Source organism: Myxocyprinus asiaticus, chromosome 39 (assembly GCF_019703515.2).
Source record: "Myxocyprinus asiaticus isolate MX2 ecotype Aquarium Trade chromosome 39, UBuf_Myxa_2, whole genome shotgun sequence".
Classification (NCBI taxonomy): domain Eukaryota; kingdom Metazoa; phylum Chordata; class Actinopteri; order Cypriniformes; family Catostomidae; genus Myxocyprinus; species Myxocyprinus asiaticus.
In genome coordinates this window covers 10,843,510-10,861,445 of record NC_059382.1, presented here as the reverse complement: position 1 = coordinate 10,861,445, position 17,936 = coordinate 10,843,510, and the positions used below count along the sequence as shown (strand labels likewise).

Here is a 17,936-nt window from a genome sequence, read left to right as displayed (position 1 = left end):
TCACCTTTAATCCAATTTAGTCCCATTGAATTTTGTAATACACAAAGAGACATCTCACCATCATCTGCATCAGGGAGAATTGTGACTCTGGTAGTGGGAAACACCTGACCAAGTCGGCCACCCATGGGCATGCTAAGGGTGACATTAAAGCTTTCCTCTGGCTCGTAGAGCGAGTCATCGATGACGACCACGCGGCACAGCTTCTCAGACTCGCCCTTATCGAAACGCAGCACGCTGTGGTGTTCCTCTGGTCGGGAAATGTAGTCAGAATAGGAGCGCACCGTGGTGAGGGCCGTGCCCTTGGCTGTACCTATAAGGTATAAGGTGTGATAAGAATACATTGAAGATTAGAGGAAGTTTTGAGTGACATTTAACTATGAGATTAGCTCCAATTTCAATCTCACAGCTTTAATCAGGGATAAATGCCAAGCTAAAGAGCAAACATTTAATTAAAGGTGCTGTAAGTGATGCTAGCCGTTCTAGAACTTCCACCAGACATAGTGTGGTCTTGTCTAATTCAATGGCTTTCTAAAACCCTGCCCTCCAAAGACATGCATGCACACAGAGATGCTTGAAGATAGCTGTAATCAGTGGAACTGAGTGGTTATATGTCATTATCAAGTTCTAATAGCAAAATCAGTAAGCAGGGTCCAGAAATTCGTCAAACACCATATGCGAGTAAATAAAACGGCAGCATCCCGTAATTTTTTTAGGAACTAAAACAAAATACATACTTTAAGTTGAACTTTACGAAAGATAGTTTGACCCTTGAATCAACTCCTACGTCTTCTAACAACTTTAACCTCTGAAAAATTACCATCAGTTTATCTATAGGATGCCTAAAGCTTTTTTCGTTTCCCTTCAGAACTCCATGTGGCAACATTTGTGGAATATTCCTTGCATTAAGCCAACTAAACTGCAAATTCAGGAAGCAAATGTCAATTCTGGGACCTGACTGGAAGTTAAGCTGAAAATGTACCTTGTTGTGTGAAGCAGACAACCATGAATTCCTGACTGACATCTCCAGACCTTTGCACAGGAATCAGAAGTTCTCCAATATCTTCCTCAATAGAGTGCGTAGCTGAAGGGATGTACACAGTCGATTCTAAAGCAAAAAACATCCCACAATTACAATGCAAACTAAATATTAAAACTTCTTTATAGTGATTTTCAAGAGGAAAAGGTTAAAAAAAAAAAAAAAAAAAAAAAATCAGCATTTCATGGGGAGCTTCACTGGTCCAGGTGGATTCAGTGATGTTTCAGACAGGGTACTGAAGTTCTGTCAAAACTTGACATTTATGTCCTCAGATACAGTAAATTTTAAAAATACATGTGTAACTTAAGCTTCAGTGTGCAGTGTATTGTAAATGTGTGACTGATCTTTCACAATTTCAGTGAAACGCCTCAAAATGCTCTAGTAAACTGACAGACTTCGAACACTCTCCAAGTTTCATGATAAGTAATCCTCAACTGCAGTCTGTTTGTAGTAGAAGAGATAAAGTTTCTCACAGCCAGTGGCAAAAACAATGACAGGAATTCTATCAGTGAAACCATCAGAAGCAGCATGAAAGTTAATAATATAGTACGTTAAACTCTTATGTATATGTGGGCTCATAACTTTTGCCAACTTCACGGTCACCATTTCAAATAAATGAATTCCCTTCATCCCGTATGAAGCTTCATCTTCAGGGAATATTGACATGACATATGGCTGAGCAACCCTCTAAAAGCAATACAACTAAGTGTTTTTCTATCTGAAAAATGCATTTAAAACTTGATTAGATGCTTTGTTCAAATCTGCATGAAGCCTTTTCGCAAATATATAATTAAATCAGATTTAACCTTTAAGAATATGGGATGATGTTGCTTTTATTTCCTTGTGAAAAGGTGTAACACAAGCTATTCGCTGCAACCTATAATGTGTTGAATGAGGACAGTCTCTCTCAAGTTAACTAAACTCTGTTATGTTGTCCACTTAATTAAACATTAGAAATAAAGATTTAAAAGATCAATATTCTGCTTTTTTCTTTTTTTATAAATTTGGCCAACAATTTGCTTCTATTTAGCCAACACAGTTCACAAGAAATTATTTACAGCCTAGTTCAAATACTTAGTAAATACTTATATTTAAATATTGCGGACAGTTATTCCATCAACGTGCACTACCCCGACGGCTTTCGCTGTTGCGCACTGTCTCCGTGTTTATATCTGCATCTCCCACTGAACGTGTTTAGATGTGCTCTACAATATGGAACAGCCTTTCTGTGGGGCCCCCCCTCCAGTCCGGGCCCGTGACAAAAGGTACAGTTGTCCCCCCTTATTGGCGGCCTTGAACCTGATATTTAAATGGCACTCCAAGGTACAGTATGTCAAACAATATTATGGCATTACCAGATTCCCTGTCTGTCACTCACTCAACGTTGTGTCGATGTAGTGACACTAGGGGTTCGATCTTGAGAGCCCCAATCACCTTTGCTTAAAATAGAAAAGGCCAATGAAAATTGGCGAGTGGAAGTTGCATGCCACTCTCCGCCCTGGACATTTGGGTATAAAAGGAGATGGCGTGCATCACTCATTCAGATTTTTTCTTCAGAGCCGAATGCATGTGTGTGTGTGTGTGTTCATCCTCTCACCTCTTGCTACGCTGCTGGATTTTTACGGCGCATATCAGTGGTCACCCTTGCACGGTTGAATGCTGTGCTTCCCCTGGGCGCTTCGGCAGCCTGAGTCTGCAGGTGCTAAAAGAATATATTCAAGAAAGAGTATATTATCCTTCTAAAAGAGCTCACACAAACGCTTTGTCTTTCTACAGATGTCCTTCTGCGTTTGTGCTACTGGATGTGGCCGTTATCTCTCCCCTCGGGATACCCATGAAATCTGCCTCGAGTGTCTGGGGCACCAGCACGCCAAGGCGGCTTTCATGGAAGGGTTGTGTTCTCATTGCGAGAACATGCCCATGAGAACATGCCCACGGGCAGTATATCACAGGATGAGGCGGATGCTGAGATGGCAGCCGTGCTTGTCCGGGCGGCTGCGAACATTGGGCTGAAGTGGAACCCTCCACCCTGCCCTGAGCGTTCGTGGCCGGATGATTGGTTTCTGGGCTCGGAGCGTGACTCATGGCCGCGCCCCGCCCGGTGCCTTTCTTCCTGGAAGTGCACGAGGAGCTAACGAAGTCGTGGATAGCACCTTTTACTGCTCGTACACGCTTCGCAGGCTCGTCCACTCTGACTGCCCTCGACAGCGGAGTGGCTAAGGGATATGTCGAGCTCCCCCAGGTGGAGCACGCCGTAGCGGTGCATTTATGCCTGCAGGGCATAGCCACCTGGCGCGACCGACCAAGGCTCCCTTCCAAGGCCTGTAAGTTCTCTTCCTCTTTAATGACTAAGGCTTACAAGGCCACGGGTCAGGTCACTTCCGCCCTACATGCCATGGCCATCCTGCCGGTCCACCAGGCCAAGGTGTTAAAAGATCTGCACGAGGGTAGGACCGACCCAGGGATGATGCAGGCACTGCGACCGACCTCGCCTTACGTTCTACGAAGGTCACGGCACACGCCCTGGGCCAGACGATGTCCACTCTTGTGGTCCAAGAGCGGCACCTGTGGCTCAACCTTGTGGAGATGCGTGATGCCGAGAATGTCCGTTTCTTGATGCGTCCATCTCCCAAGGGGGACTTTTTGGCGACACCGTTGAGGATTTCGACCATCAGTTCTCGCCGGTGAGGAAACCGAGGCAATTAAACACATCCTGCCGCGGCGCGACCCGGCCGCCTTCAGGCCACCGAGGTCCTGCACCCCATCTGCTTCTCGCCAGAGCCATTCCCCTGTGGTGCCGGCCCCGGCTCCTGTACCATCGGAGCCCGCACGCTGGCCTCAGAGAAAAAGACCCTCCCATGGGAAGTCGGATACACCTGCCCATCAGCCGGCCCCCAAGAACCCCAGATGGGCTTTGAGGCGGTCCTGACATGGCCCGCCCAGGGATGAGGTGACTACTCCTGACCGGTCTGGCCCGGGGCATCTCTCCAGCCCCATCATTGCCCCTGGGCCAGCATGTGGTGAGTCTAACATCGGCGAGTGCCCTCTGGGCCTCGGCACCCACATGGTCGATAAAAGAGCAGTTTCCTCATTCCCTGGGCCAGCACACTCGCAATGGCCAGGTGCTGGAAGTCTTTCCGGTCAATCAGGTGAACGAGAGTACTTCCCGTTCCCTCATTCTCCATCGAGAGACAGCCGGCGAACAGGTAAGTGTGCTGGTCTCTGGGGCTGCTCGCCCGCCCCAGTCATCGGCCACCATTGCGGGCTTGCGGAGCAGCACTACCACCCTAGGCTGTCTTCCAGGTGGGGCGCCTGCTCTGCCTTGCCGCGAACCATCCTGCCTGGGCACGGTAAGTCCAGTCGTCCCCCTGGTGCCACTGTCACAGAGACTGGAGTCCTGGTTAGAGCTCTCCAGCCTCTCATTGTTGCTCATCAGGACGATTCGACTCGGTTACACAATCCAGTTTGTCAAACGCTCGCCCTGGTTCAGTGGCATCCTCTCCACTACAGTGCAGAGCGAGGGTGCCTCTGTCCTCTGGGTGGAAGTTGCCACCCTTCTGGCGAATGGAGCAATAGAGCCCGTCCCCGTAGCCGAGTTGCTTCTACAGCCCTTATATTATCGTGCCCAAGAGAGGGGGAGGGTCGCGCCCAATCTTGGACCTGCATGCCCTGAACAAGGCCTTACACAGGCTTCCGTTCAGGATGTTAACGCAGAAGCACAGCTGGCCTTGGAGGCTACGCAAGTATGCGTTTCCTCCTGTGAGCCTCATTGCACAGACTCTGTGCAAAGTCAGGGAGGATGAGCAGCAAGTCCTGTTCGTTGCACTGAACTGGCCCAACTGGACTTGGTTCTCGGATCTGATGCTCCTGACAGTAGCACCTCCCTGGTGCATTCCCCTGAGGCAGGACCTTCTCACTAAGGGGCAGGGCATGCTCCAGCACCCATGGCCAGACCTCTGGAATCTTCATGTCTGGCTCCTGGACGGTGGTAAACACGATCACTCAGGCCAGGGCCCCCTCTATGAGGCAGCTGTATGCCTTGAAGTGGCATCTTTTCGCTAACTGGTGTTCTTCCTGTGGGGAAGACCCACAGAGATGCGCCGTTGGGTCTGTGCTGTCTTTCCTTCAGGAAGGGCTGGAGAGACGGCTGTCTCCCTCTACCCTGAAAGCATACATAGCTGCTATAGCAGCTCACCACGATACACTGGATGCGAGTCCCTCACGACAGCACGACCTGATCAACAGGTTCCTCAAAGGTGCAAAGAGTTTGAATCCTCCTAGACTGTGCCTGATAACATCTTGGGATCTCTCTGTGGTCCTACCTCTCCTACAGAGAGCCCCCTTTGAGCCGATGGAGCAGGCCGAGCTCAGCACTATGTCTCTGAAGATGGCCCTCCTGGTGGCGCTCACTTCCATCAAGAAGGTGGGGGATCTGCAGGCACTCTCTGTCACCAGCGAATGCCTGGAGTTCAGGCCAGCACACTCTCACATGATCTTGAGACCCCGGCCCAGTTACGTGCCCAAAGTTCCCACCATTCCATTTCAGGACCAGGTGGTGAACCTGCAAGTGCTCCCTTCAGAGGAGGAAGACCCGGCCTTGTCATTGCTGTGTCCAGTTCATGCTCTGTGCATCTATCTGGACCGCACGCAGAGCTTTAGATGCTCGGAGCAGCTCTTTGTCTCTTTTGGAGGACAGCAGAAGGGGAAAGCTGTCTCCAAGCAGAGATTAGCACAATGGATTGTGGATGCCATTTTCCTCACATACCAGTCTCAAGACTTGCCGTGCCCCTTGGGAGTCCGAGCGCACTCCACTAGAGGTGTTGCTTCCTCCTGGGCACTGGCAAGGGGGGCCTCTCTTGCAGACATATGCAGAGCTGCAGGTTGGGCTACACCCAATACCTTTGCAAGGTTTTATATCCTATGCATAGACCCGGTTTCAACCTGAGTGTTACGCGGTAACAGCAGGTAGACCGGGCGGCTGGTTGGGTGTACCGCTTGCATTGCGCCTTTCCCCTTTTTCAAAGGTGATAATGTGCGCTTTTTGTCCACAACAGTTCCCCGTTCCGGCGAACTCCGAACGCCTCTTTAATTCTTTAGCACTGTTCAGGTGACGAACTTGGCAGAGGAGTGACGCCACCAGGCCCAGTACTCGTGGTATTCCCCTTTTCAGGTGAGCCCGTGTGCTCGGGCTCAGTGCTCCATGCATGGTGATTCCCACTTGGTAATCCCGTATGATGAGTTTCCACTGTTCAGTTCCCCTTAGGTGAACCCTGTGTTTCCCCTCATCAGAGCTTTCTCTGCCTCGGCCACTATGCTGCGTACCCTCTCTACAGATAGGGTCCTCCTGTGGTATCATTCCATATGTGAACTTCCCCGTTGGTAAGTCCATGTGAGGTATTCTCCACATGCTAACTCATTTCGGCAGGATGTGGTCTCCGTAGTGCTCTCCTTCTTGGAGAGGGAAGAGCACTTCCCAGTGCTATTCTAGAAAAGTGCTCAGCAGTTAAAACACCTCCAGTAGCCTCCTTGGGTAAGTGCCTCCAATCCCATTAACGGGACTAAGGAGACGCCTTACCTAACTCACTGGAAGGTCACGACGTGGTTGAGCGCTCGCTGCGAGGCACGCAGCAGCTTGCCCGTGTCCACTCTTCCGTACCTTGTGACACGGTTCAGTGCCTGCGGCATTTCCTATAGGAACCCCTAGTGTCACTACATCGACACGACATCGAGTGAGTGACAGACAGGGAACGTCTTGGTTACTGATGTAACCTCTGTTCCCTGATGGAGGGAACCGGCCGCTGACATGGCCGGGACTCTCTATCGGCTCCTCAGCATAAATCTGAATGAGTGATGCACGCCATCTCCTTTTATACCCGTATGTCCGGGGCAGAGAGTGGCATGCAACTTCCACTCACCAATTTTTATTGGCCTTTTCTATTTTAAGCAAAGGTGATTGGGGCTCTCAAGATCGAATCCCTAGTGTCACTACATCGACACAACGTCTCGTTCCCTCCATCAGGGAACAGAGGTTACATTAGTAACCAAGACACCATGAATAAAAACATGGTAATACTATGTTACATTTTGTACTATAAGTACTGTAATGGCCACAAGTAGAGCAATAGGCATGCCAAGGTCATGGGTTTGATTCCCAGGAAGCACACATACTAAATGTACCAAATGGATTAATGTATCTATGTATGTATAGTGATATTGTCCAAAATAAACATTTCTCATGTTTATCTTTGTGGAATGACCATTTTGGGGATAATCAGGTCTGAGATTGCTTAGTATAGGCAGTGTTAGTCTTATTTCAGGTCATTCACTGAGATCAGAGAGCAACCTTTCACACAACAAAGGACTGCTCTTGCCAAGTCAGCCGTAGATCCTGCCAAAACCTCGGAGGCATGTCTGTTTGATAAGGAGGTACCAGGATGTTATTCAGATGTTCTGGAGATATTATGTTGTGATTACTTTGTACAGAAGGGTGACAGCTGTGTAGTCTGCCCGCAACGACACTCCTCAACCTTTTCAGTCTTATCTTTGTCTGGTCGGTTCAATTTGTCTCATACTCAAGTTATAACTACGACATAAAACGCCTCCAAGGAATGCCACTAACTCTAAACCTAACAACACTCTAATATACAGCATATGAAATACTGTATGTAAAATTTCATTTTATATTAAATGAATCTACCATTAAAGCCAACTTGAAAATAAAATTTTCCCTATTTCTTAATTCGTTTCTCGTCTAATTTCTGTAAGATTCATCAGTAAATGTTATTCTAACCTAAGGCTATTCTCTTCGTAATCCTTGATCAAAGCTTTCTCCGCCTCTGAAAAAGACTTTCCATTTCGGCCAACATCACCAATCTCTATTATTTTTCTACCCCTCCCATCCGACCACCAGGCTCCATTCTGGTGTGTAAAGCCCACTTTTCATAATGCAATCAATTACCGATGGATTAAATCAAGTCCTGCACTTAATTTTTTTTTTCTTGTTGAATACTTTGTTTCACTGAGACATATCAGGAGTAAAATGGGCTAAGAATGCAGATTCATGTTGAGTTTAATGTAAGTCATTTTAGTTGCCAGTTTTAATAACTCCTGATACCAGAAATATTACAAAAACAGTTCAGCAATGTCCTTAGAAAAATGATTAATAGAATAAATACATAGCCTACTTCAGACTAAACACATTTCATGTTATAGCAACATTTTTATGATTGGTTAAAGTTTGAGATTGTTTGTTTGAAGCTGAAGCTTTGTTTGGATAAGTTAGGCTTTTGAACCCTTATGGTGCTAATTTCTGTTGCTACCTTCAGTGTACTATTCTCAGCACCTGGGACCCTTGTGCCCTTTTTTTTGTGAACTCACCATCTTCAGGGTCAACAATTTCCACTGTTGCTGCCTCTGGGAACTCCAGTGCCCCCATGACAGGCTCTGTGAGAACAATCTGGAAGGTCTCCGCCTGCTCATAAAAGCTGTCCGACAAGATGCGCACCTTCCAGGTAGCACTACTCTGCCCCGGGTTAAACTGGACTTGTTTCTGAGCCTTCCCTCGGAAATCTTTGTCTTTCTGTGCTGTGCCATCTTTGGTGCCAATACCTTTATAATGAACAAATACAATGGTTAGCAGACTTTAAATTGAGCACATAAATTTAAGTGGTAGTGTCATCTTTAACAATTGGGTGTAGCTGATAAAATTACTTGTGGTCTTGTAAAATAATTTCTATGTCAGTACTGTAATAATACAGTTGAAAAAATAAATAATTTTAAAACAATGTCAACTGTGCTATAAAGTGATCAAATTATCAAAATCAGCCATATACCATTTACATATCTTTTACAGTGCTTTGGAGTAAAAATAAAATAAAATTGTACAGACTATTTGAAAATAAACATTGAGAATTTGTGCTGAAAGTGTACTGGACATCTTTCAAGGCATTGGCAAAAACTACTGTTTATATGAACTCTTCCATCCCGCTATAAATCACAGTTGAGAGTTTTGTTAAAACACAATGTAGAGATGCTGCAAATCGTGAGACACAACCATTCTGTAATAAAAGCAGTGTGCCTTGAAAGAAAGTCATGTCTCATTCTATGGAAGGAGGAAAATCAAGCAATATCTAAAGGCTAGTCCTTCAACGTCTTTTGGAAGATGAGATGCTCTTCTCAGCTTGAAATGGTCCCACATGTGGTTATCTCTGACCACTTGGCACTTTAAAGTACCAGCACATTCACGACAGGGGTTTCAGGTGGGTTTTGTCAGCAAGCAAGCAACTGCACAGCAAGGGTTCTCCATTAAATAACAAAAAACTGCCTGCCCACCAAAAAAAATCATGAACAAAAATATAAGAAATTAACATATCTCAAAAATAAATAAATAACTCTGAGAAGAAGAAAACATTAAAAATCAATTTAAATGGGCAAGGGTAAGAGCAGTGGGGGAGGGAGACTACGGAAACATGCAATCTGCGAGTGCCAGTGATGTGCTTGGGCAAAGGAGAAATTGGGTTGCCAAAGAAAAAAAAAGTCATTTTGCAGCAATCTTTGACAGAAACCCTTTGATATTGAATGCAACAGAGGAGAGGTCCAGTCATGTCCTGTCTGCATACATGCCAGGATAAAATGCAATTATTGAAGAGACACTGAAGGAGAGAGTGAAAAATCCAAATAATAATTGAATAAAAATCATCATTTCAAAGACTCGCTCATCTCCCCACTTCAATACAGAAATGTTTCTGATCAAGGCCCAGTGAGTGTTGGCCAAGCAGCAGGCCAGAAGCTTGCTATAGCAAGAGGCCCTGGACCAGAACTGAGGTGAGCTCATAAATAGTGGTCAAGCTCAGCATGTGAATGGGAACGTCATCTCTTTGATGAGAACTTTGAGGTCTTTCAGTGTGATGCAGTGAGTTTCATGCAGATGGTTAACCCTTGCTTTCTCCTTGTTATTAGGTGATTGCTAAGAGTAAGTTTGCAGCTCTACACAACCATGTCAATGAAAAAAAAAAGAAAATCTAAATGTCCTATTTCCAGAGGCTTCCCCATTCTAAATTTCAAGGAATCATTTTTTTTCTTCAAGAACTCTTGAAATTGAGACAACAATGGCAAAAACTTACTCTTACTGAGTATTTTTGTCTTGTTTTCCAAAAAATAAAAAAAATAAAAAAAATAAAAATAATAATAATTCTATACATTCTTTAAACAAGATAAATTTACTTGGGAAGCAAAGTGACATAAGACCTCATTGAAGTTGGCACACCATATAATGAATCTACAGTTGTGCTCAAAAGTTTGCATACCCTGGCAGAAATTGTGACATTTTGGCATTGATTTTGAAAATATGACTGATCATGCAAAAAATGAAAGTCTTTTATTTAAGGATAGTGATCATATGAAGCCATTTATTATCACATAGTTGTTTGACTCCTTTTTAAATCATAATGGTAACAGAAATCACCCAAATGGCCCTGATCAAAAGTTTACATACCCTTGAATGTTTGGCCTTGTTACAGGTTTAAATGGCAATTAAAGGTTAATTTCCCACACCTGTGGCTTTTTAAATTGCAATTAATGTCTGTGTATAAGTAGTCAATGAGCTTGTTAGCTCTCACGTGGATGCACTGAGCAGGCTAGATACTGAGCCATGGGGAGCAGAAAAGAACTGTCAAAAGACCTGTGTAACAAGGTAATGGAACTTTATAAAGATGGAAAAGGATATAAAAATATATCCAAAGCCTTGAAAATTCCAGTCAGTACTGTTCAATCACTTATTAAGAAGAGGAAAATTCGGGGATCTCTTGATACCAAGCCAAGGTCAGGTAGACCAAGAAAGATTTCAGCCACAACTGCCAGAATAATTGTTCGGGATACAAAGAAAAACCCACAGGTAACCTCAGGAGAAATACAGGCTGCTCTGGAAAAATATGGTGTGGTTGTTTCAAGGAGCACTCAGTGCATCCACGTGAGAGCTAACAAACTCATTGACTATTTATACACAGACACTAATTGCAATTTAAAAAGCCACAGGTGTGGGAAATTAACCTTTAATTGCCATTTAAACCTGTGTGTGTCACCTTGTGTGTCTGTAACAAGGCCAAACATTCAAGGGAATGTAAACTTTTGATCAGGGCCATTTGGGTGATTTCTGTTATCATTATGATTTAAAAAGGAGCCAAACAACTATGTGATAATAAATGGCTTCATGTGATCACTATCCTTAAATAAAAGACAGTTTTTTTGCACGATCAGTCATATTTTCAAAATCAATGCCAATATTTCACAATTTCTGCCAGGGTATGCAAACTTTTGAGCACAACTGTATACCAAAACTATACCATTCATTTGTGCTCATTGTGCTGATTTGTGCCGCAAAATCGAACGCTTGTGCTGGTTTGGTGCTTGAGATATTTGACATAATTTTTTTGGGCTGTGTGACATCACTTTCCACTCCATGTGGTCCAAATCATTCCAAACTGGTGTTGTTCGTTTGTGTGCGATTTGTGAAGGTTTGTACCATTAAAAGAAACATGGTAACTATTTCTCTTCCTTACATAGAGCAAGAAACTTTTCGGGAGCAGTGACATCACTCTCCAACCTATGTCGTCCAAATCGCTCCAAACTGGTGCGTTCATTTGTGCTGTTAACATAAACATTGTATCTATTCCCATTAATTCCTTAGAAATAAGAATTTGAATTTGGGAGCAATGACATCACTCTCCACCCCATCTATAGTGTTTCCTTTAGCAGCACAAACCGGCACATATTGAGCACAAACGAACAGCACCAGTTTGGAGTGATTTGGATGACATGGGGTAGAAAGTAACATCACCACTCCTGAATCAAAGCTGTTATTTCTAAGGAAGAGAAATAGTTACAGTGTTTCTTTCAAAGACACAAACCTACACAGATCGAGCACAACCAAACAGCACCGGTTTAGAGCGATTTGGATGACATGGGGTGGAAAGTGACTTCACTCTTATTTTTCAGATAAAATATATACCCATCCTTAAAACAACATAAGTTTACTTGAGAAGCAAAATTGCATAAGATATTAAGACTTGTTTTAAGTGAATACATCTTGAATTAAGTTTATTGTTCTCACCCCACTGGAAAATATATTTTTTAAGCATAAATCTAACAGAATTTATCAAGCTTAAAACAAGAAAACAGGAAAATATAATTACCCAGGGTAAGAAAATCTTATTTTCTTACAATTTTCCATCTCAAGTTAATTTACCTTGTTTTAAGGATGATCAGATTTTATTTACTTGAAACCAGACAACAATATTGATTAAGATTTGTTTTTGCAATGTTAGAGTAGAAAAAAAAGTCTACATTCTACAGAAAATTTGTTCATGTAATTTAGACAAAATGAAGTTACTTCCCCAATTCTTAAAAAAACACAACACAAACATACCCCAAATGTGTAATCAGAATAAACTGGTTGTTGAATCTAGGATTAAGTAAGACCATCATGGGGAACTAAAACGGAGGTCAATCCTAATGGCTGGTCAAACTAAACTAAAAATCCTGGGTAATCTTTGTTCTTTGAACCAGGTTGACTCCTCTCACTCCAGAGGGCAACTCTGATTAAAAGCTTGTCTGAAGGGTTGGCTCTGGTTGTCTTGCCTCCACAATCATAAATAAGATAAAACATATTATATTTTAATCCTTAATATTGGCAATCAGCTCATTTACATGGACACCCAGAAGCAGTTTATTACAGGAAAGCTGCTTAGCACTGGAAAGTGGTGTTATCATTTACATGCACTGTATTCCCTGCTTTCTCTTATCTCCCATTTGCATGCAGCTCGGTCAATAAGCAGTTTTTCACCGCGACGCTTGCATAAATAACAAACCTGGGATCCTAAGAAGACTGCTCTTTTTTATTCTCTGTTGCTTTTAAATATTTTCAGATATTCCAGAGTTGTTGCTGTGTTTCCTTAACTTTCAATCACTGCACTGTAATAGTGGGGTTTCCCTCTTACGTCAAACTCCGGGATTCCCCCAATGTACTTGGGCGCATATAATACGTGGATGTGAGGGACAGTAGTCATTATTTTAAATTGGTGAGTATATTAAATTGGTGTTTTTCCCTTTCCCACTGTACTCCCAGAAATGTGAATTCTTTCCACTGTGTTGACTTGTTGATATGATGTATGGATCCATCCTATGAAGTTATCTGGTCTGTCCTATACACATGCACACATGAAAGAATTTTGATTTTTGGGTAAACCATCCCTTTAACATGTACTTTTCAAACACCCCTGATGGGAAAGTGATCTTAACAACACTTACTAACAAATGAAGTCTCGCCAAGGTAGCCTCTCCGTCTCAAAACCACCTCCAGAAACTTGGCCTCTTCATCCACCATGTAGAACTCTTTTGCCAGAGAAATCCAAGCCCAGTTTAGCCGGAACTGTTGGTTCTTCAGCTTGTTGCCCCCTACAGAACAAACGAAACAAGCATATTGAACATAAGGTCTTGTTGTGCAGGTAACATTTAGTATTAAAAGTGCAGTAATGATTTGGATAACATCAATCTTACATAAGAGTATGAAAATTTGCTGTGCACTGATCCCAGCTTTATCAATCCAAATAAAAACACACAGTACAAAAGGTAGACTTGACTTCATCTTTGGTAAAACTATTCAAAGGTTTTCTCTTTGAAGTAATATAGCTTTAATATGGCCCACTGAGGTTTAATTGAGCTGACTCCTCCCTTTCGTAAGGGCACCTGATTCATCTCAACATAAACAGTGTGATATCAGTCAAAATCTCTGATGCAGTGGTGAGGGGAAGAGCAAGTCTAATTGCTTCTTTTCTAATTAAAGGTTTGTCTGCTTCCTATCCGAGTTAGTCTGTTTTATCATCAGTGTTTGAAGTGTGATTCAAAGCAAGGGCTCGCTCCTGGAGGGCATCCCTACCAGTTACAATCTGCACACAAAGACAGCCACACACAGACATCAAACACACACACACAACAGCATTCTCTCCCTTGTTGGAATGCAAATGTGAACATGCAAATAAATGTACTTACAAACACACACTGTATGTGCACGCAGTATATCTAGTCACTTTGTATATTTAATCTGAATTAAATTATTCGTAATCCAAATACAAAAGGTAATCAAAAGATGTGATTTAAAGAGCCCATCAAAACAGCAATTTTGTGGCTTTTAATCTATGTCTGTTAGCTTTGAGGCCATCTACACGACAAAGTAAACATTTAGCATATATACACATTAAACATTTTCCCCCTCAAGATCATAGGTGGTGCAGTTTTTCTTTGTATGAAATCTTCAGTTTTTTGTCAATTTCAAGCATCGTATAGCCTTCATTCTTCAAAATAATGACTGACTGATGAGATTCTAGAGAAAGCTGTTTCTTTTTTGTCATTTTTTACCTAATATTGACCTTAAGACATGCCAGTCTGTTGCATACTGTGGCAACTCAAAAACAAAAACAAACACAAAGACAAAGATTCATTTAATGAACCAAATAGCTTTCAGCTGTGTTTGATATAATGAAAAGTGATTTTCTAGTACCAAATTAGCAATTTAGCATGATTACTCAAGGATAAGGTGTTGGAGTGATGGCTGCTGGAAATGGGGCCTGTCTAGATTTTATCAAAGTTACTTTTTTCAAAAAGAGTTTTTTTTTTTTTTTACATCAGTTATGTCCTGACTATACTTTGTGATCAGTTGAATGCCACTTTGGTGAATTTAAGTACCAATTTCCTTCCGAAACAGCAAAACATTCAAATACATTCTTCCAAACTTTTGGCTGCCAGTGTAGATCAACAACTGGGAGAGATACTTTTGATGATACAGTTTTTTTTAAGGATGATACAGTTTTATTTAAAGGATTTGTGAGAGGCGCTTTCATCAAAACATAAGCCCCAGCAGAGTCCTCCTTTTTGGAGATTGAGAGAGAAAACGTTGTCAAACTGCAAGAAAATGAGTTTCATAATGCCTTTTTGGAGTGAAGAAATTAACCGAGAATGACAAGATTCAGATCTGAGGTGAGGTACCTGGCTTGTCTTCAAAGTCAAATTTGTAAGGTGAAATATCATTCTGTGTCTAGAGCTTTTGTTCCTAAAGACAAAATACAGTAGCTACTATGTTGAAGTAGCAAAAAGTGAGAAATGAGAGACACTTTTGGTTGAACAAAATGAACTCAGTCTCAGATGAGGTGTGTATATGAGTTTGTTTTTCATATCAGTGAATATGTGTTATCCAAGTAGGTCTATAATAACCTGGAGAGAGCTATCCATCATTATTCCTATTCATCTCAATGGCAGTTAGATTGGCATTTTATATTAATATTTGTCAGAATATATTTCTACTTTTTAATGGAGAAATGGCCTGACTAGCACACTGTGAATTTGGCAACAGTACGTCGAAAGTTTTGCTGCTGAAATCAGTCTGTTGTCACTGAAATTTGAATCACTGTGACCGAAGCTGCAGTAGAAGTGCTGTTGAACATATGGGCATGCATGAGCTCCAGTTCCTGTGTGAAATATCCACAGAGTGGCATCAAAAGTGAGTTGTCTATTTAGTTGTAAATGATGTCTGACTGGGGATATCACATGTCTGTAATTCGACTGAATAAGGCTGATTTCAGGGTTCATGAATTTTTGGAAGCAACATGACGATTTGCTGTGTGATTACATTATTTTGGCTGTGGAAGGTTGTTTTACAGCATCTACCAACAGGGGCATACACCCGTAATATACAGTCAAACCTTGATCCCATGGTGTAATTGAGCTGCATAAACTCTATAGAAAGCCAAAGTCTTCTACACTGTGTACATTTGTGTCTGTCAGCTTTGTAAAACATAAAGGGCAATTCACCATGAGCATTCACCTTAAAAGGAACTGACCTTACCCGCGAGGAGCATTCCAAGATCATTTTAAGATCAGTATCTCCCATTGTGCCACAGTCATTGTAAACACTTAATAAAAGCCAGAGTGAAATGTTTCAAAAATGGGTTTACTTTATCTGACCATCTGAATGGGAAATAATGGCAACGATAACAATTTACACAAGAAATTTTGCATATTTTCCCCCTTTGTGCATGTGTTTCTCACAGTAAGAACACAGTAAGTTCAAGCTTTGTTAATGCATACACACACTGTAAACCTTAAATAAATGTTCATATTAAACCAATATGCACTTGGCACACCACTGGCATTTCATTGTTCTAGATATGGCCTGCAGTTCAGGAATTAGAAGTGAGACTGTGTTTCAGCTGAATAAGATTTCAAAGAGTTGAAGGAAAATCTCCCATTTAATCTATAACTGAAGGTTAAGCTGCTGAGCAGAAGTTTTGTTAACACCAATAGCATCCAATATTTTCTCAAGCTCCCATTTTCTTCAACCATAATAGGTCACAGTCTGGTGCATTTTGTAGAGCCCCCTTTCTAAAGCAAAAGGACTAACCACTGCTTTATAAACAACATTACAGAAAGTCAGACTATTTTTAAAAAAAAATTTCTTTAATAAAATGTTGCTGAAATCAATGTTATAAAAAACTATTTAAAAGAGAATAATTGTATTATATTGTTAAAAATAATTTTAAAGCAGGCACACTCCAAATCACTGCATACAAATAATAACTATTTTTACTTTTTCAACATAATTTGGGTTTTTTTAAATAATTTAGATTAAATTATTATACTTTATAGCTTTTTATTTATTTAGATATTTGGGTTAAGACATGATATACTTGAAGTCCTGTGGTATGACATGCTATACTCCATCTAAAAGTATTTTAAACTATTTAGGTAACTCTTTTATAATTTATAATGCATGCAGTTTTATGACCTCATATTAATGGAGAGAATGTGTCATACTTTTTAAAGTAATTTTTTTCACACTATAATCACAAAGGTGATTAAAACGTCATGGTTACTGGTGTAACCTCCATTCCCTGATGGAGGGAACGAGACGTTGGTGTCGATGTAGTGACACTAGGGGTCACTCTTGGGAGCCCGAGACACCTCTGGTCTTTGATAAAAGGCCAATGAAAATTGGCGAGTGGTATTTGCATGCCACTCCCCCGGACATATGGGTATAAAAGGAGCTGGTATGCAACCACTCATTCAGGTTTTACGCTGAGGAGCCAATATAAGGTCCGGCCATTTCAGCGGGTAGTTCAGCGTTGTGGCAGGAGGGACCAACATCTCGTTCCCTCCATCAGGGAACGGAGGTTACACCAGTAACCATGACGTTCCCCATCTGTCACTCACTCGATGTTGGTGTCGATGTAGTGACACTAGGGGTCCCTATACAAAATGCTACAAGGCTGAACGGTGTTACATGAACTGGCGGTGTGTGGTGGGCAGACTTGCTGTGTGCCTCATAGCCAGCACACCAGGTCGACACGTAACCTCCCCCAACACAGTTATGAGTGTCGAACGGCCCTTTTTGGGGACAAGTCGACTACCCAAAGATAAAGACAGGCTTAACCCAGTCGTGGCCTCTTTTCCCCTTCTCTTTTTCCACTCCCTAAAAAGAAGGGGGATTATCCGACTGGGCCGCCAAGTCTAGTCGGGGGGTGTCCCTCCCAAGGGGAGGACACCGCAGAGACCACACCTCGCCCCAAGAGAGGGGGGATATTTAAGTGGAAGAACACATCACATGGTCTTTCCAACCATGTGGAGAGCCTTCAAGGTAGATCCTGCCCAATGGGGGAGGAGTTACTACAAACATGGAGACTGGGGCAGAGGGGCTCTGCCCAAGAAAGACGCAGTTTGCAACAGGGAAACAAATTAGCGGAAGATATAGATCGCATGGGGTTAGCCTTACAGGGAACCGCCACATGCGGAGCACCTACCGCAGAACCGGGCTCTTAGTTAGCACATGTACTAGGCCGGCAGCAAGTCTCTCCGA

At 42.5% G+C, this 17,936-nt stretch overlaps 1 protein-coding gene across 1 annotated transcript in view; it reads right to left on the bottom strand.

Annotated features, from left to right (window-relative positions):
• The window catches only part of LOC127430094 (FRAS1-related extracellular matrix protein 2-like), a 143,614-nt gene that overhangs the window by 55,951 nt on the left and 69,727 nt on the right, over nt 1–17,936 (bottom strand). Inside the window, exons 3-6 of the mRNA XM_051679562.1 lie at nt 13,340–13,486; nt 8,414–8,644; nt 980–1,105; nt 59–310 (exon numbers count right to left, since the gene is read on the bottom strand). Coding sequence (XP_051535522.1) covers nt 59–310; nt 980–1,105; nt 8,414–8,644; nt 13,340–13,486 — 756 coding nt within the window. The remainder of the gene's footprint in view (nt 1–58; nt 311–979; nt 1,106–8,413; nt 8,645–13,339; nt 13,487–17,936) is intronic.